Source organism: Ambystoma mexicanum, chromosome 2p (genome assembly GCF_040938575.1).
Source record: "Ambystoma mexicanum isolate Mex_15411 chromosome 2p, UKY_AmexF1_1, whole genome shotgun sequence".
In the NCBI taxonomy this organism is placed as follows: Eukaryota; Metazoa; Chordata; class Amphibia; order Caudata; family Ambystomatidae; genus Ambystoma; species Ambystoma mexicanum.
In genome coordinates this window covers 26,179,355-26,192,888 of record NC_090923.1, presented here as the reverse complement: position 1 = coordinate 26,192,888, position 13,534 = coordinate 26,179,355, and the positions used below count along the sequence as shown (strand labels likewise).

The 13,534-nt window shown below is 46.2% G+C and overlaps 1 protein-coding gene across 1 annotated transcript in view; it reads left to right on the top strand.

The window, feature by feature from the left end:
* Positions 1 to 13,534, top strand: part of STAB1 (stabilin 1) — a 1,160,316-nt gene that overhangs the window by 788,944 nt on the left and 357,838 nt on the right. The window contains exon 53 of the mRNA XM_069643183.1: positions 5,992 to 6,138. Coding sequence (XP_069499284.1) covers positions 5,992 to 6,138 — 147 coding nt within the window. The remainder of the gene's footprint in view (positions 1 to 5,991; positions 6,139 to 13,534) is intronic.

Here is a 13,534-nt window from a genome sequence, read left to right as displayed (position 1 = left end):
CCCACTCTGGGGTCTCCCGCTTTCCCCGTTACCTGATTTATTCAGGGATAACGTAATTGGGATTCTTTGCAGCTTGTCAGGCTGACCTCCTGGTTTCTCAGGAATCTCTGCGCTTCCTCCGGTCAGTTTTCGGTGCAGAACCATAATGCAGGTGGTATTGATGGATTTGTAGTCACGCCACCACTTGCCTCTGTTTCAGGGCACTTCACGTCCACTTCAGCTTCTCACTTCTCTCTCTCATCAGCTCGACGTTTCAGAGTCTGCTACCCTGCTCACTGGTAAAGTTGGATGCTGTGCGTCCTCTTCGTATCGCGACGAGCTGCCTTGAAGCTTGCGGATTCTCTCTCCTTGAATGTATCTGCCTCTCATTCTTGTTACGTGGCCATGGGACTTTCCCGGCGCAGCTTCATAGTCCCCTTTCTCTGTTTGATTATTGCTCTATGTTCTTCCAATGGATTTCCTTGTCTACATTTTACATGTTTTTTTCTCCAAAAGTATAGATAAAGTATTTGGATGACAATAGCAGATTCTGATGGGTTTTTGAAACAGTTCCTTGCTGGTTTTGGTTGCAGGTTGATTGGTGAGACCATAGTTCGGGAGTTCCTCATAAGAACAGGAGTCCTTGTCCCCAGGTAGGGAGTCCCTCCCGGTTAGGTCCCGCTTGCCTCTAGCCCTAGGGAGGGTATTGCATAGCGGCTCTCCTCCCTAGTCTCAAAGAGGAAGGCTCTCCTCTGGAGAGAAGTTACTGAATCCAGCGATTCATCACACAACACTGATGTTGCTCTTGTGGCTGCATGTGTTTTCAGTTGCTCCCTTTATTACTGATCGCCCTTACTGCTGTTGCTTTCATTGCCGACTGTGCTCATGGTTTTTAACCTATTTGCTGTGTGCCTTCACTGCTTTTGCTCTAGTTGCTGGCTGTGCTCATGTGTGTTCCCTCCTTTGCTGTGTGCTCAGACTGCTTTTGCTCTAGTTGCTGACTGTGCTTACGGTTGTTCCCTTCTTTGCTGAGGGTCCTCACTGCTGATGCTTCCATTAGTAACTGTGGGCTGTAATAGCCAAAGGATCAGCAAATAACTCGAAACCCATTTGAGGGTCACTACTTCTTTTATTCATAGTACAAAAGGCATTGGGTTTGACTGAATCACCACCTATGGGAAAGGAAACAATGTTACAAAGAGTATGGCAGTCAAATTAATCTTTAACTTCCTTCTGGACTGTGGTTCTCAGAACTTCCCTCTCCCTTCTGTTCATGGCTGCCTCCCAGACTCAGAGTCTGTGGTATTTGATAGTGTTGCGGGCACATCTTTCTTGTCTGGTGCACAGGTTGCCTGCTTCTCTCAATGGTCCTCCTGGACTCAGCTACCAGGCAGCCTTATGCAGACCCACACAGCATACAAATCAAGCCCCCAGGGTACTGCATCTTTTCCTCTCTTGTATGATCACACGGCACAGACTTTACAACTCAGACTGCCTTTGGGCCACCCTCCGAATGCTCAAGACTCTTGCTTTGGCTTCCGCTCCGGCACCTCTGCACCAGATTGGGACTACACTTTTAGCCAATGGCCTTGAGGGATCTAGCCTATGTGCCTTCTAATCCGTCTATCTCCTTCATAGACCTCTTTCCTCCTTACTCTACTTGTTTGTCCACCTCCTGTTCTCTATGTGTCCTGCACCCCACCCACTCATAGCAGCTCACATGGGAAAATTCACCCCATGCACCAGAGTTATATTGTCGGCTGCCATCTTGAATTTAGACAGAACCTCTCTCCTGGTTGACTGAATCCTTGATGGCTGTGCTTTGGTTCAATGTCCTGAGGTTGGAAGTATTTTTTCTCCTGTGCGACCAGGTTGTCCCACAATCTCAAGCAGGTAAGGTGAATAGACACCCTCAATCTTACTACTTTGGGTTTCAGAGTCCTCCTGGTTATATGTCAGTGGCGGTTTTTAAGCTTGTCTGGTGAACTAACGTATGAAGCTATGGATGGTGTGGAGAACAAAGGGAATTTCTGGTAGCGAGAGCCAGTATCGCTGAGCACGTGATGGTTCCTGGCCCTTAGGGTGTCACAGCCCCCACCAGCCCCCTGCCTACTAAATATGACTTTGTCGCAGGGCACTGTGGCTCCATACTTTGATATCGATCTTCAGTACTGTTCCTCCCTCAGCTGACTCTGGACACTGCTGCTACTTCCTTTGATGACTTCCCACTGTTGTTGTGCTTTCTGCTCATTATTGTTTCATTCTCTGCTGACTGTTCACTGCTGCTGCACCCTTTGTTAACTGCTCTCACTTCTGTTCCTCTCTTTGCTGACTGGTCACTATTGTTGCTTGGTTTGCTAACTGTTTTTACTGCTATTTCTTTTTTGTGTGACTGGGGTCATGTAGTGCTAACCTTTCCAGACTGCAAGGAGTCAAGAGTGCATGTAATGAAGCCCATAAGTGCTGACATGAAAACAAACTGCATGTAAATCTTGAGGACTTTCCTGTCCTCGAGGAGCAGGCAGGTGAAAAAGGCCGCCTTTGATGACTTGGCACTTGGATGCGTGTTGTCAGACACAACTGGTGTAAAAAGATCAGGCCCAGGCAATTTGAAGTGAGGCCAAGTGGCCTCCTACACAGCAGCTGGTGCAGCATAAAGCAAGAGAACAGAGACAAATGGATGATAGCATGACTACGTTCCAGACATGTTTGACCTTGCCTACTTATGGGTTTGTTTTCTCAGACATCCACAGCACTCTTTCCCCACAGGTGTGTTTTCTAGAAACAGCACGCGGCTGCGTGTTGGGTGGTTGCCTGGAATGTTTGAGCCATCTGTCTGCGCCTTTTGATACTGTTGATCGCTCTATGCTTTCGTCTATCATTTCTGCATTGAGGATTCGTAGGGTTGTTAACAAATGGTCTCTTCCCTATCTTTCTAACCGTTCTTATTGCGTTTCAGGGGTCGGTTATTGTTCCTTGGACTACCACTGCAGTCAGGGAACAGTTCTGGGTCCTTTTCTTTCTTCACTCAACTCTTATTTCTCACACTCCTTTAACTCTTTTTAGACTTTCTCTGATACTCTCTGCTCCTTCTGCTCATCTTCTAGCACACTTTCTCCATCTAAACTCTCCTAACAATTAACTTCTCTTCTTCCCTTCTTGACAGATCACAACCTCTGCTCCACCTTCATTTATTTCCTTTCGCTCCTCTTGTCTTTCTCTCTTTAGCTCAGCTTGTAGCTTAGTGCTCCTTCGCCTCTCTTCTTGTTGCTTGCACTTATAACATCCACACGGCAAGAGCACTTCTTTCCCTTCATGCAACAGAGCTTCTTGTTTCTTCTGTGATATTCTCCTGATTAATGTTCTGTCCTTCTTCTTGGTCTTCATGTCTCGCCCTGCTCATTGTTCCGTTTAATTTTCTGTCTATCGCCACAGGATTCCATATCTGCTGCTTTTCTTTCTTTCCGTTGGTTGTCTTTTGAAGCTCACTCACAGTTTCACTTCTTAGGTATAATTTGTAAGTGTCTTCATTGCCTTGCTCATTTATTCATATCTCTCATCTCTTGGTATCATCCGTCACATGTTTTTTTAGTTTTTATCTGAATCCTCATTTCTTCTAATTGGTCCTCAACCGCCCTGCACTCAATCACGTTTCCTTTATTTCTCTCTTTCAGCCCGTAAATACTCAAACCTTCTTCTAATCTCTATTTGGGATGTTACTTCTCTTTCCTCTTTTCATTCCCTATTAAAACATCACCTCCTGTCCTCTTATTTATCATGAATAATGTTATGCTCTATCTATTACTCTGAATTTTACTGTTTTGTATAATATGTTAGTGCTTTGGCAAAAGCACTTTTAAAGCAAAAATACATACAAATACAAATTTCATGGATTCCCAACAAACATGCCCCAAACGTTCCTCCCCTGCCACACATGCCCCAAACGTTCCTCCCCTGCCACACATGCCCCAAACGTTCCTCCCCTGCCACACATGCCTCAAATGTTCCTCCCCTGCCGTCTTTCGCTCATCTTCTGGGAAATGTGGCATGCCCGGTTTCCCTTTGTACTCCACGCTTCCTTCGACTGCAGACATTTTCTTCACCTCTGCCATGTGAAGTGCAGATGATGCCTGATGATGTCGGTCGAGGACTCGGCGGAAGGGATGCAAGGTGAGAGTGGTGGAAAAGGCTGTGAGTGTGGTCCTGGTTGGCGGTCCATGTTTCAGCTTCTGTATTAATCGTTCAAACGCCACAGTATTGTGCGCTCGGTCATGTTGATGCATGACCCCTAAAATAGACCTATAAGAAGCCCAATGGTCTACCGACAAAAAGATCATAAACATTGGTACTGCAAATTGATCATTCTCATCTCAGATGTCAATGTTTCTCTGAAGCGCCACAGTTAGAGGGTAACCAGGGCAAGTGTCCACTCTGGGATCTGCAAAGTTATGGTTGTTCTTACTGTTGCAGGCCGCCTTCACTGTGGGACACATGAAAGACTCCTCTGCCCCTCCTTCCTATCAGAAAGCAGCTTCTTCTGTGTCTGAAGCCTCCTCTGCCGCTCCTTCCTATCACGAAGCAGCTTCTTCTAAGTATGTCTGAAGCCTCTTCTGCCGCTACTTCCCATCAGGAAGCAGCTTCTTCTGAGTGTGTCTGAAGCCTCCTCTGCCCTTCCTTCCTATCAGGAAGCAGCTTCCTCTAAGTGTGTCTGAAGCCTCCTCTGCCGCTCCTTCCCATCAGGAAGCAGCTTCTTCCCCTCCCTCTCATCAGGAAGCAGCTTCTCCTGAGCCTGAGTGTGTCTGAAACCTCCTCTGCCCCTCCTTCCTATCAGGAAGCAGCTTCCTCTAAGTGTGTCTGAGGCCTCCTCTGCCGCTCCTTCCTATCAGGAAGCAGCTTCTTCTGAGTGTGTCTGAAGCCTCCTCTGCCCCTCCCTCTCAGCAGGAAGCAGCTGCTTCTGAGTGTGTCTGAAGCCTCCTCTGCCGCTCCTTCCTATCAGGAAGCAGCTTCTTCTGAGTGTGTCTGAAGGACTCCTCTGCCCCTCCTTCCTATCAGGAAGCAGCTTTTTCTGAGTGTGTCTGAAGGAAGGACTCCTCTGCCCCTCCTTCCCATCAGGAAGCAGCTTCTTCTGAGTGTGTCTGAAGCCTCTTCTGCCGCTACTTCCCATCAGGAAGCAGCTTCTTCTGAGTGTGTCTGAAGCCTCCTCTGCCCCTACCTCTCATCAGGAAGCAGCTTCTCCTGAGTGTGTCTTAAACCTCCTCGGCTGCTCCTTCCTATCAGGAAGCAGCTTCTTCTGAGTGTGTCTGAAGCCTCCTCTGCCGCTCCTTCCTATCAGGAAGCAGCTTCTTCTGAGTGTGTCTGAAGCCTCCTCTGCCCCTCCCTCTCAGCAGGAAGCAGCTTCTCCTGAGTGTGTCTGAAACCTCCTCTGCCGCTCCTTCCTATCAGGAAGCAGCTTCTCTGAGTGTGTCTGAAGCCTCCAGATATATTCCTTTGAAGTTCTGTGCCCCAGGATTTGCACAATTCCTTTACACCATTCATAGATCATGCCACAGCAAAAACCTCATCTTGGTAGAGCTTTCTTTATGGCGTCAAGTTCCAAGGGATGAAACATGGCTTGGCTTGCCACTTGGTTTCCCAGTTCCTGAACCCATCACCAATCACAGCACAGCATTTCACCTCCAGTGAGGATCCTGTGATCCACCCGCAAATCTTACATCTCACAGGGCAAGGGGTGTGACAGTAACATTTACCAAGAACCCAGTTCCTTGCAACATCATCTAGCTCACTTCATTTGTAGTTAGAAGAAACACAAAAATAATAGCCCTATCCCCTGCTACTGGACCAGTAATACTGAGCAGCAAGTAACCCCCACGCATGAGAGGGTAATTACGCTTAGCATTTAGAAATTCAGTGCAAAAGTGCAATCTGTAACTCATGACTGCTTTAAAACAGGCCATGTGTGTACGAAGTGGCTGAGGCCGGCTCTGTTCTGACTCACTCTGCTCTTCACTACAGGGGGAGCTAACGGTGGGCGAAGAGAATGCACGAATCATCCAAAGGCACATGGAATTTGATGGCGGGATTGCATATGGCATTGATCAACTATTGGAACCACCCAATCTGGGAGCTCGATGTGACCGGTTTACTACTGTGGAGTTAGTGGTGAGTGTCTCCATGCAACCTGTGGGGTTCTGGGACTTCATTGCAACAGATTTACTTTTAGAGCTAATGGTGTCTGGCTGTGAATGGATGGCTAAGAGGCCAAGGGCGTCACTGAAGCTCAGTGGCTAGAGCTCTTACTGTCTGGATTTAAAGGAACAACCACAAAGCCTAGGGTCTCCCGGGAGGGGAGTTCAGCTTGGTCGGCTCCTGGCTGTTCCCCACTTTGCATTGTCAAAATGACTGCTGCATCACTCTCCTTGGCCATAGCCATAACTTGTAGAGCTACCATGTTAAGTTGTTTACCTAGTCCAAAATAAAAATAAATAAGTCTTTACTATGTTTTACATATTTTATAATTATTTACATTATTTTATAACATCAATAAGTATTTGTTCTGAAAAGTCTTTATTCAATATGAATAGACTAGTTTACTCAATTAGTAATGTACGTCATGCACTTATAATTAACAGGTTTATTTTTATCCGTTTTTGACAATAGCACAGTATAGACTTTGATGTATGAAATGCATGTACAATGAGAACATGCAGAGTATTTTTCCGCCTTTTCTGACTTTCCACTAGTTAACGAAGGCTAGGGGTTGTTTGTGGGTGGAATAGAGTAATGGGGTGACTCATTACAAACAAAACAATTGGATTTGGGTGCTGGCGATGTGGATGAGTCTTTTGTAGTGCACATGTACTATTAATCTTGATTAGGATGTTTTAAATAAATTCCAGGCCAATTTGCAACCAAATAAAATTATATGTTGGAAGCATGAATCTGCAATGACAACACCATAGTGATGTCACCGTCTGAGACTGTGACAAGGATAGTGTAACTAGCTGCAGAAGTATTAACAAATACTAGTATATTAATACTAACTAATCAGTTCATAGCTAGGTGTAATATCGTCCATATGTAAAGCAGTGATTTGGAGGCCCAGAAAACCCCTAGGAGGTCAGCGCTGGCGATCTCTGATTGTGAAAGAATGACATGTAGGCCCAGGGGGCCCGGAAGCTCAGTGTTTGTTTATTTATTTATTTATTTATTTATGTATTGTGCGCACCAGACCCGAAGGTATCAGGGCGCAGGAGGTAAGAAGGCATACAGCTTGGTTACATAGGGTAAGGTACAGATCACGTATACAGACATACAAATGAAATACAAGTTAAAATATAAAAACATGAAATGCAAAGTAAACATACAAAAGGAGATACAGGCATATAGATTAATATGGTGTGCTGGCTAGTGTAGTATGTAGGGCAAGTAGAGTGTAGGGCTAGTGTAGTGTAGGTAGGCTATTTACAATTGTGGTACTAGGCTAGAGAGGTTGCTTATCATTCTCTTTGAGCCAGTTAATAAGATTCCGTCTGAATTTGATGAATGTTTGGTCTGCTCTCAGTGAAGGTGGCAGGGAGTTCCATGGTTCTGCTGATGTGACTCGGAACCTAGAGCCCCCAATAGTACAGAGTTTAGAGTGTGGCACATGGAGACAATTGGAATTGACTGATCTAGTGGGTCTGCTTGAAGATGTTCTAGTAATTCTTTCAATCAGGTAGCGTGGTGCCTTATTGTTTAGACATTTATGGATTAGAGATGCTGTTTTTAGGCGGATTTTCTCGTGAGTAGATAGCCACTTGTGTTGCCTCCTCGTTTCGGAAATGTGTTCTTTTCTTGAGATACTTAGTGCAGCTCTAAGGGCATTATTCTTGAGTATCTGTATTCTGTTGATAATATATTTGTTGGCACCAATGTAGAGAGCTTTACAGTAGTCCAATTTAGATAGAATATGAGCTCTGGCTAGGATCATGCAACTGTTGGGAGATAGGAATTGTTTGCCAGCTCTAATGAATTTACATGTGTATGCCGTGGATGCGGCCAAAGTGTTTAGCTGTTTGGGTGGAATCTAAGTAAAACCCTAGAGTTTTTACATTTTGGCAACTTTAATGGAGTTCCCCTGGATACTGAAGGATGAATATTCAGGGCCTAGTCTTGTGAGGTAGGAGGTTGTGCCAAGGATGATGAGCTCTGTTTTGTCATCATTCAGGCAAAGACCATGAGTGGCCATCCATGCCTGAATGATGCTGTAGATTCCATTCACCAAGGCCAAATCCTTATCATAATCCCCAGTAAGTGGTAAGAGGATCTGAGTATCATGTGCATAGTTAGTGTAGGTGATACCCAGATGATCAAGATCATCAGAAAGGGGTTTGGTGAATACATTGCACAGGGTCGGAGAGACACATGATCCCTGCAAGTAATGGGGGTAGGGTCCGCTGCTGCAGATGGAGAGAAGACTCTCATAGTGCTGTTACTGGGGAAGGGCTGTATCCATACTATAGCCTCCTTGGAGAAATGGGCTGCTGAGTCCAGGTGGCTGCATAAGACCGTGTGGTCCACCAAGTCAAATGCAGCCAAAAGGTCAAGGAGGAGAAGTAATGCTAGTTTTCCATTGTCTCTGAATTCATATATTTGGGCCTTAAGATCAATTAATGCTGCTTCCGTGCCATGTTGTGGCCGGAATCCAGATTGGCGAGATCCTAGGAGTTGGTTGAGTTCCAAGAAATTCTGAATTTGGATATATGCTACCTTGTCTAGGATTTTTAAGAGGAATGGCACTGTGGTGATGGGCCTGTAATTAGTTGGTATGGTAGGGTCTAAGGTTTGTTTCTTGAGAAGTGGGAGTACCCAGGATTCTTTAAGGTTGCAAGGGATAGTGCCTGATGCGAATGAGGCACTGATAAGTTTTGAAATGAAACGCGCTAGATCTCTAGCGGCGTCCTTGATTAGTTATGCTGGGCATTGGTCTCCCTTGCAATTTGAAGGTTTGAGTGCAAGTTTGACCTTCTCAACCTCAATAATACAGACTTTGGAAAATCTGAATCGAGTGGAGTGTTTGGTATTAGGCAGGGGTATTTTATTGGAGGAGGTCGAAGGTATTAGTGAGGCTTTCTTTTGGGCTATCTTGTTATGAAGCTTAAAGACTTTGTTGACTAGAGCATGCTGAAAGGCAGAACACCATGTTTTATCTTTGACGCAGTTGTCTTGTGCTAGGATAGGATTTTCTAATTCTTTTCGTATGGTGAATAGTTCTTTCATACTAGAGTTGGCTGGCAGGATTCTGTATTCTTTTCGTATGGTGAATAGTTCTTTCATACTAGAGTTGGCTGGCAGGATTCTGTTATTATAGGTTTCTTGTTTTGCCAAGAGGATATCCTTCTTATATTGCGTTGAAATATTGACTAGGTTCATTTTCTTTCCTGCAGAAGGGTGTAGTCTCCATGTGGATTCACATTTTCTCTTGTATAGCCTTAAGCTTTTCAGGTGGGGAGTTAACCAGGTGTTAAGATAACTTTTAGGTTTACTGTTTCTTAGTTTTAATGGGGCAATATCGTCAAGAGCAGTGGTCATGGCTTTGTTATATTCTACAACTGATAGGCTAGGGTCCATATTGTCAGGTAGTGAGTTAAGATTAGGAAGAATGCAGGGAAGGAGTTTATCTAATGTGATATTCTTTTTGTTTCTGGTTAGTGAAGGAGGGGCAAGTGGTATTATCTGGGCGGTGAGTCTTTTAGTTGCCAACGTAAATGGCAAAAGGTGGTGGTCAGTCCAGATTTGAGGGTAAAAGGTGGTGATTTTAACGCATTACAGTTATGACCCACCACCCAATGGGGAATTCTCACTTTGTTATGAGTTGGCAGGTTCACTCTCTGGGTGAAGCCAAGTTCTGTCACTATATTGGCTGCGGAGATAGCCTGTTGGTCTTTAGTGTCGTTAACTCCCAAATTGAGATGTCCCAACAATAGGGTTTGTGTAGTATTTTTTAAGTTATCCGACAGGATAGTGGAGATGTCTTCATTGACGGTACTGATGGGGCCAGGCGGTCTGTATATAAGATGGATATTCAAGGTTTGCGAGTTGGCAATGGGTAGTTTGACTGACATGGATTTGCATGATTTGGTGTTGGGCGAGGGGGCTAATCTCTGTCATGATCTCTGCTTCCAAAAGGTCAGGGTTTCCCAACTCCCTTGGAAGCAGATCCATAACCCAGGTTCCGAGTGCCAACCAGTCCCAATTGGGACCTTTTGGACCCAGTCCTGGTGCCAGTGGCACCAGGCTCATAAATATGCCCAGTCCCAGCGCTGGAAGCGCCGGGCTCATAATGCTTGGGTGGACTTACCTGCAGCAGACCATGCTGCTTACTTGCCTGCCAGTTGAGCCTCTGATCCTCTTCTGTTTGGAACTACTTTTCCTGTTGGGTGGGGCAGGAGCCTCTCCCTAGGTTCAGAACACTGGAACTCTTCTGGAAAGCAGGAACTCTTTTCTTACCTAGGCGTGGCTGTGGAAGGAGACACCTAAGCACTACAGGAGGCTATTTAAACCACACCCGATGGATGAATCTTGCTTTGCGTTGTTCTGCATCCTCTGCAGCGGAGCGCTCATCGTGTCTTCTGCATCTGATCCTGGGCCTAAGGAAAAAGGCTTACCATCCTGAATCCAGTCTTCAGCAACACCTATAAAGACAAGAAAGAACAGGTTAGCATTACGGTCTTCAGTGACAGCGCTTCACTTACCTGGTCCATCGGCTGTCACCAACGCCTCGCGCTGCGTTCCGGCATCTGAAAGACAAAGGCTTACCTACTCTTCGTGCGCTCCGGAGGTCTTCGCACTGCATTCCGGCATCTGAAAGACAAAAGCTTACCAACTCTTCGCACGCTCCGGAGGCCTTCGGCGCTGCATCCCGCATCTGAAAGACAAAACAAGGTGCGTTTAAAGACATTGGGGAACTTTAATACTCACGTGCCATTACTCCTTTCCACATCTAACCCAGTGGGTATTCCGGCACCCTGCAGCCGCTCCGAACTTGTACCTGCAAAATAAAAAGACAGTTAGAGCGCATCGTGAAGCAGGCAACAAGCGCTTACTTACGTGCTTCCAGGCGCTTCTATTCATCACACGGGCTCCATCTTCAACTCACTTCAGCCCGTCATCCGCCATCGCCGGAACCCTGCAAAACAAGAGACATCATTACTTAAGACTTTTAAAGACATTAGAATTACTCGAAACTTACCGTTCGTGCAGTAAACGACGGACAGCAGTCCTCTGAAGTCAAGAGGCCTGCTCTCCTTATCCAGTGAAGAAACTGGTTACAGCACCCTGCCCCGAGGCAGATGGAGAGCACGGCGTTCACTTACCTAAGACATCTTACCCTTCGAGTCAGACATACAGTGCACAGAGGTCCAGCCCAAAGAGCCAGCCGTGTGTTACACATCACCTTTGAAGATACGGTATACGCCCAGTCAAGACCGGTGCCTCTACGGGAATCAGGTGAGCGTTACAGAACGCAAAGCCTACCGCAAAACCCCCGTCCAGGCGCTATGGAAACCTCGGATACCGACCAGCTAGCCCAGTTACTTGGGGAACTAAGGGCAGAAGTGCATGCAGCCCGTCAGGAAACGAACGCTCTAAGAAGGGAACTGATTATTTCCAAGGAGCGAACAGATGATCTCGCTAGACAATTGCTACAGTCACAAGCCGGACAGACCCCGTTACCCGCATCTGGGGGAAATCTTCCTTCTACATCCTCTATGAATCCAGTGCAGATCAACCTACCTGGGAATGTACCTCTGGCTCCCCCCGAACGATTTTCTGGTGACCCAAAGAGGTTTGCAGTATTTATCAATCAGTGCCGGTTGCATTTCTTATGCCGGCCAGCAGCCTTTCCAACTGATCAAGCTAAAGTAGCTTTCGTGCTTTCGTACCTTAGTGGCAATGCGGCAGACTGGTCGATCCCTCTAGTAAATCAAGATGATCCGGTCCTCCATGATTTTCAAGCTTTTCAGCTCAGTATGGAAAAACTGTTCGCAAGACATTCACAGGGGCAGGCCTTGGACAATGAGCTTCTTTCGTTGCGACAAGGGAATCAAGACCTTTTGGCTTATATTGCGTCTTTCAACAGACTGATAGTGGAAACTCAATGGCCTGAGGACAAAAGGATTACGCTGTTTTATAGAGGTCTACGTGGAGAGCTCAAAGATGTGTTAGCCCAAGTAGTGAATCCCCCACAAGATTGTTCGGACTATATAGACTTAGTCGTTCAAATAGATCACAGACTGCAGAACAGGAAGGCCGATCGTTCCAAGTTTGATGCTCGAGTATTTTCCAAACCGCCAACTCCTTCCAAAGGAGTAGACTCCGGGGAACCCATGCAAATAGGGGGCCTGAAAGGTCCTCTAACACAAAAAGAGCGGGAAAGGAGAAAACAGTTGCAATTATGCCTCTATTGCGGAAACTCAGGGCACTTTCTTCGAGACTGTCCGGTGAAACCTGCCAAGAAGGCAGTAGGAGCTGCAGTTACCAAAGTTACAAACTCTGAGCAGGGAAACGACCTCGCCCGACAAGAATAGAGGTCCTCTTGCCGAGCGTGAAAACCAGTTCCGTGACCTCGCATTTCGTGATACCTATGGTCCTCATTAGCCCTGATAATCCGGATCGATTACATGCAATTGAAGCTTACGTCGACAGCGGTGCCATCGGCAATTATGTGAATCATGAAATGGTTTTGAGGATGAATCTAACTCTTTGTCCCAAGGCTGTAAAGGACGTCATTACTACGGTGGATGGAACGGAGATAGCCTCCGGACCAGTAACGCATACCACTCAAGAAGTGACGCTAGTAAGTCAAGATGGACACCATGAGAAGATCGTGTTCGATGTGATCAAGGCTCCTCAGTTTCAGATTATTCTAGGAATACCTTGGTTAGAGAAACACAATCCTCTGATCGATTGGCGAGCAAGAACGGTCCAGTTTCCAGAATGTGTCTCTACTTGTCACCCTCCACCTGGTGTTGCACTGGCAGCAATTTCTTCAGAGACTCCCCAGTTACCTCCCGAATACCTAGAATACCAAGATGTTTTCCGGAAGGATCAGGCTAACTCTCTACCTCCTCATAGGTCTTATGACTGCCAGATAGACCTGATACCTGGATCTACTCCTCCTTGTAGTAGAATTTATGCCCTCACCGAGCCTGAGAACCTTCACCTTCGACAATACCTGGATCAATACCTGGCAAATGGGTTTATTCGTCCTTCCAAGTCCCCTGCTTCTTCAGCTTTGTTCTTCGTTCCAAAAAAGGAAGGAGACCTTAGAACTTGTATAGATTATCGCTCCCTGAACCAGATCACCGTCAAGAATAGATATCCGTTACCTTTGATCCCTGAACTCCTGGACCAAGTCAGAAAAGCATGCATATATACAAAGCTGGATCTTAGAGGAGCCTACCACTTGGTACGAGTAAAAGAGGGCGATGAATGGAAGACGGCCTTCCGCACCAAATATGGGCTATTTGAATATCAGGTCATGCCCTTCGGACTTTGCAATGCCCCGGCCGCCTTT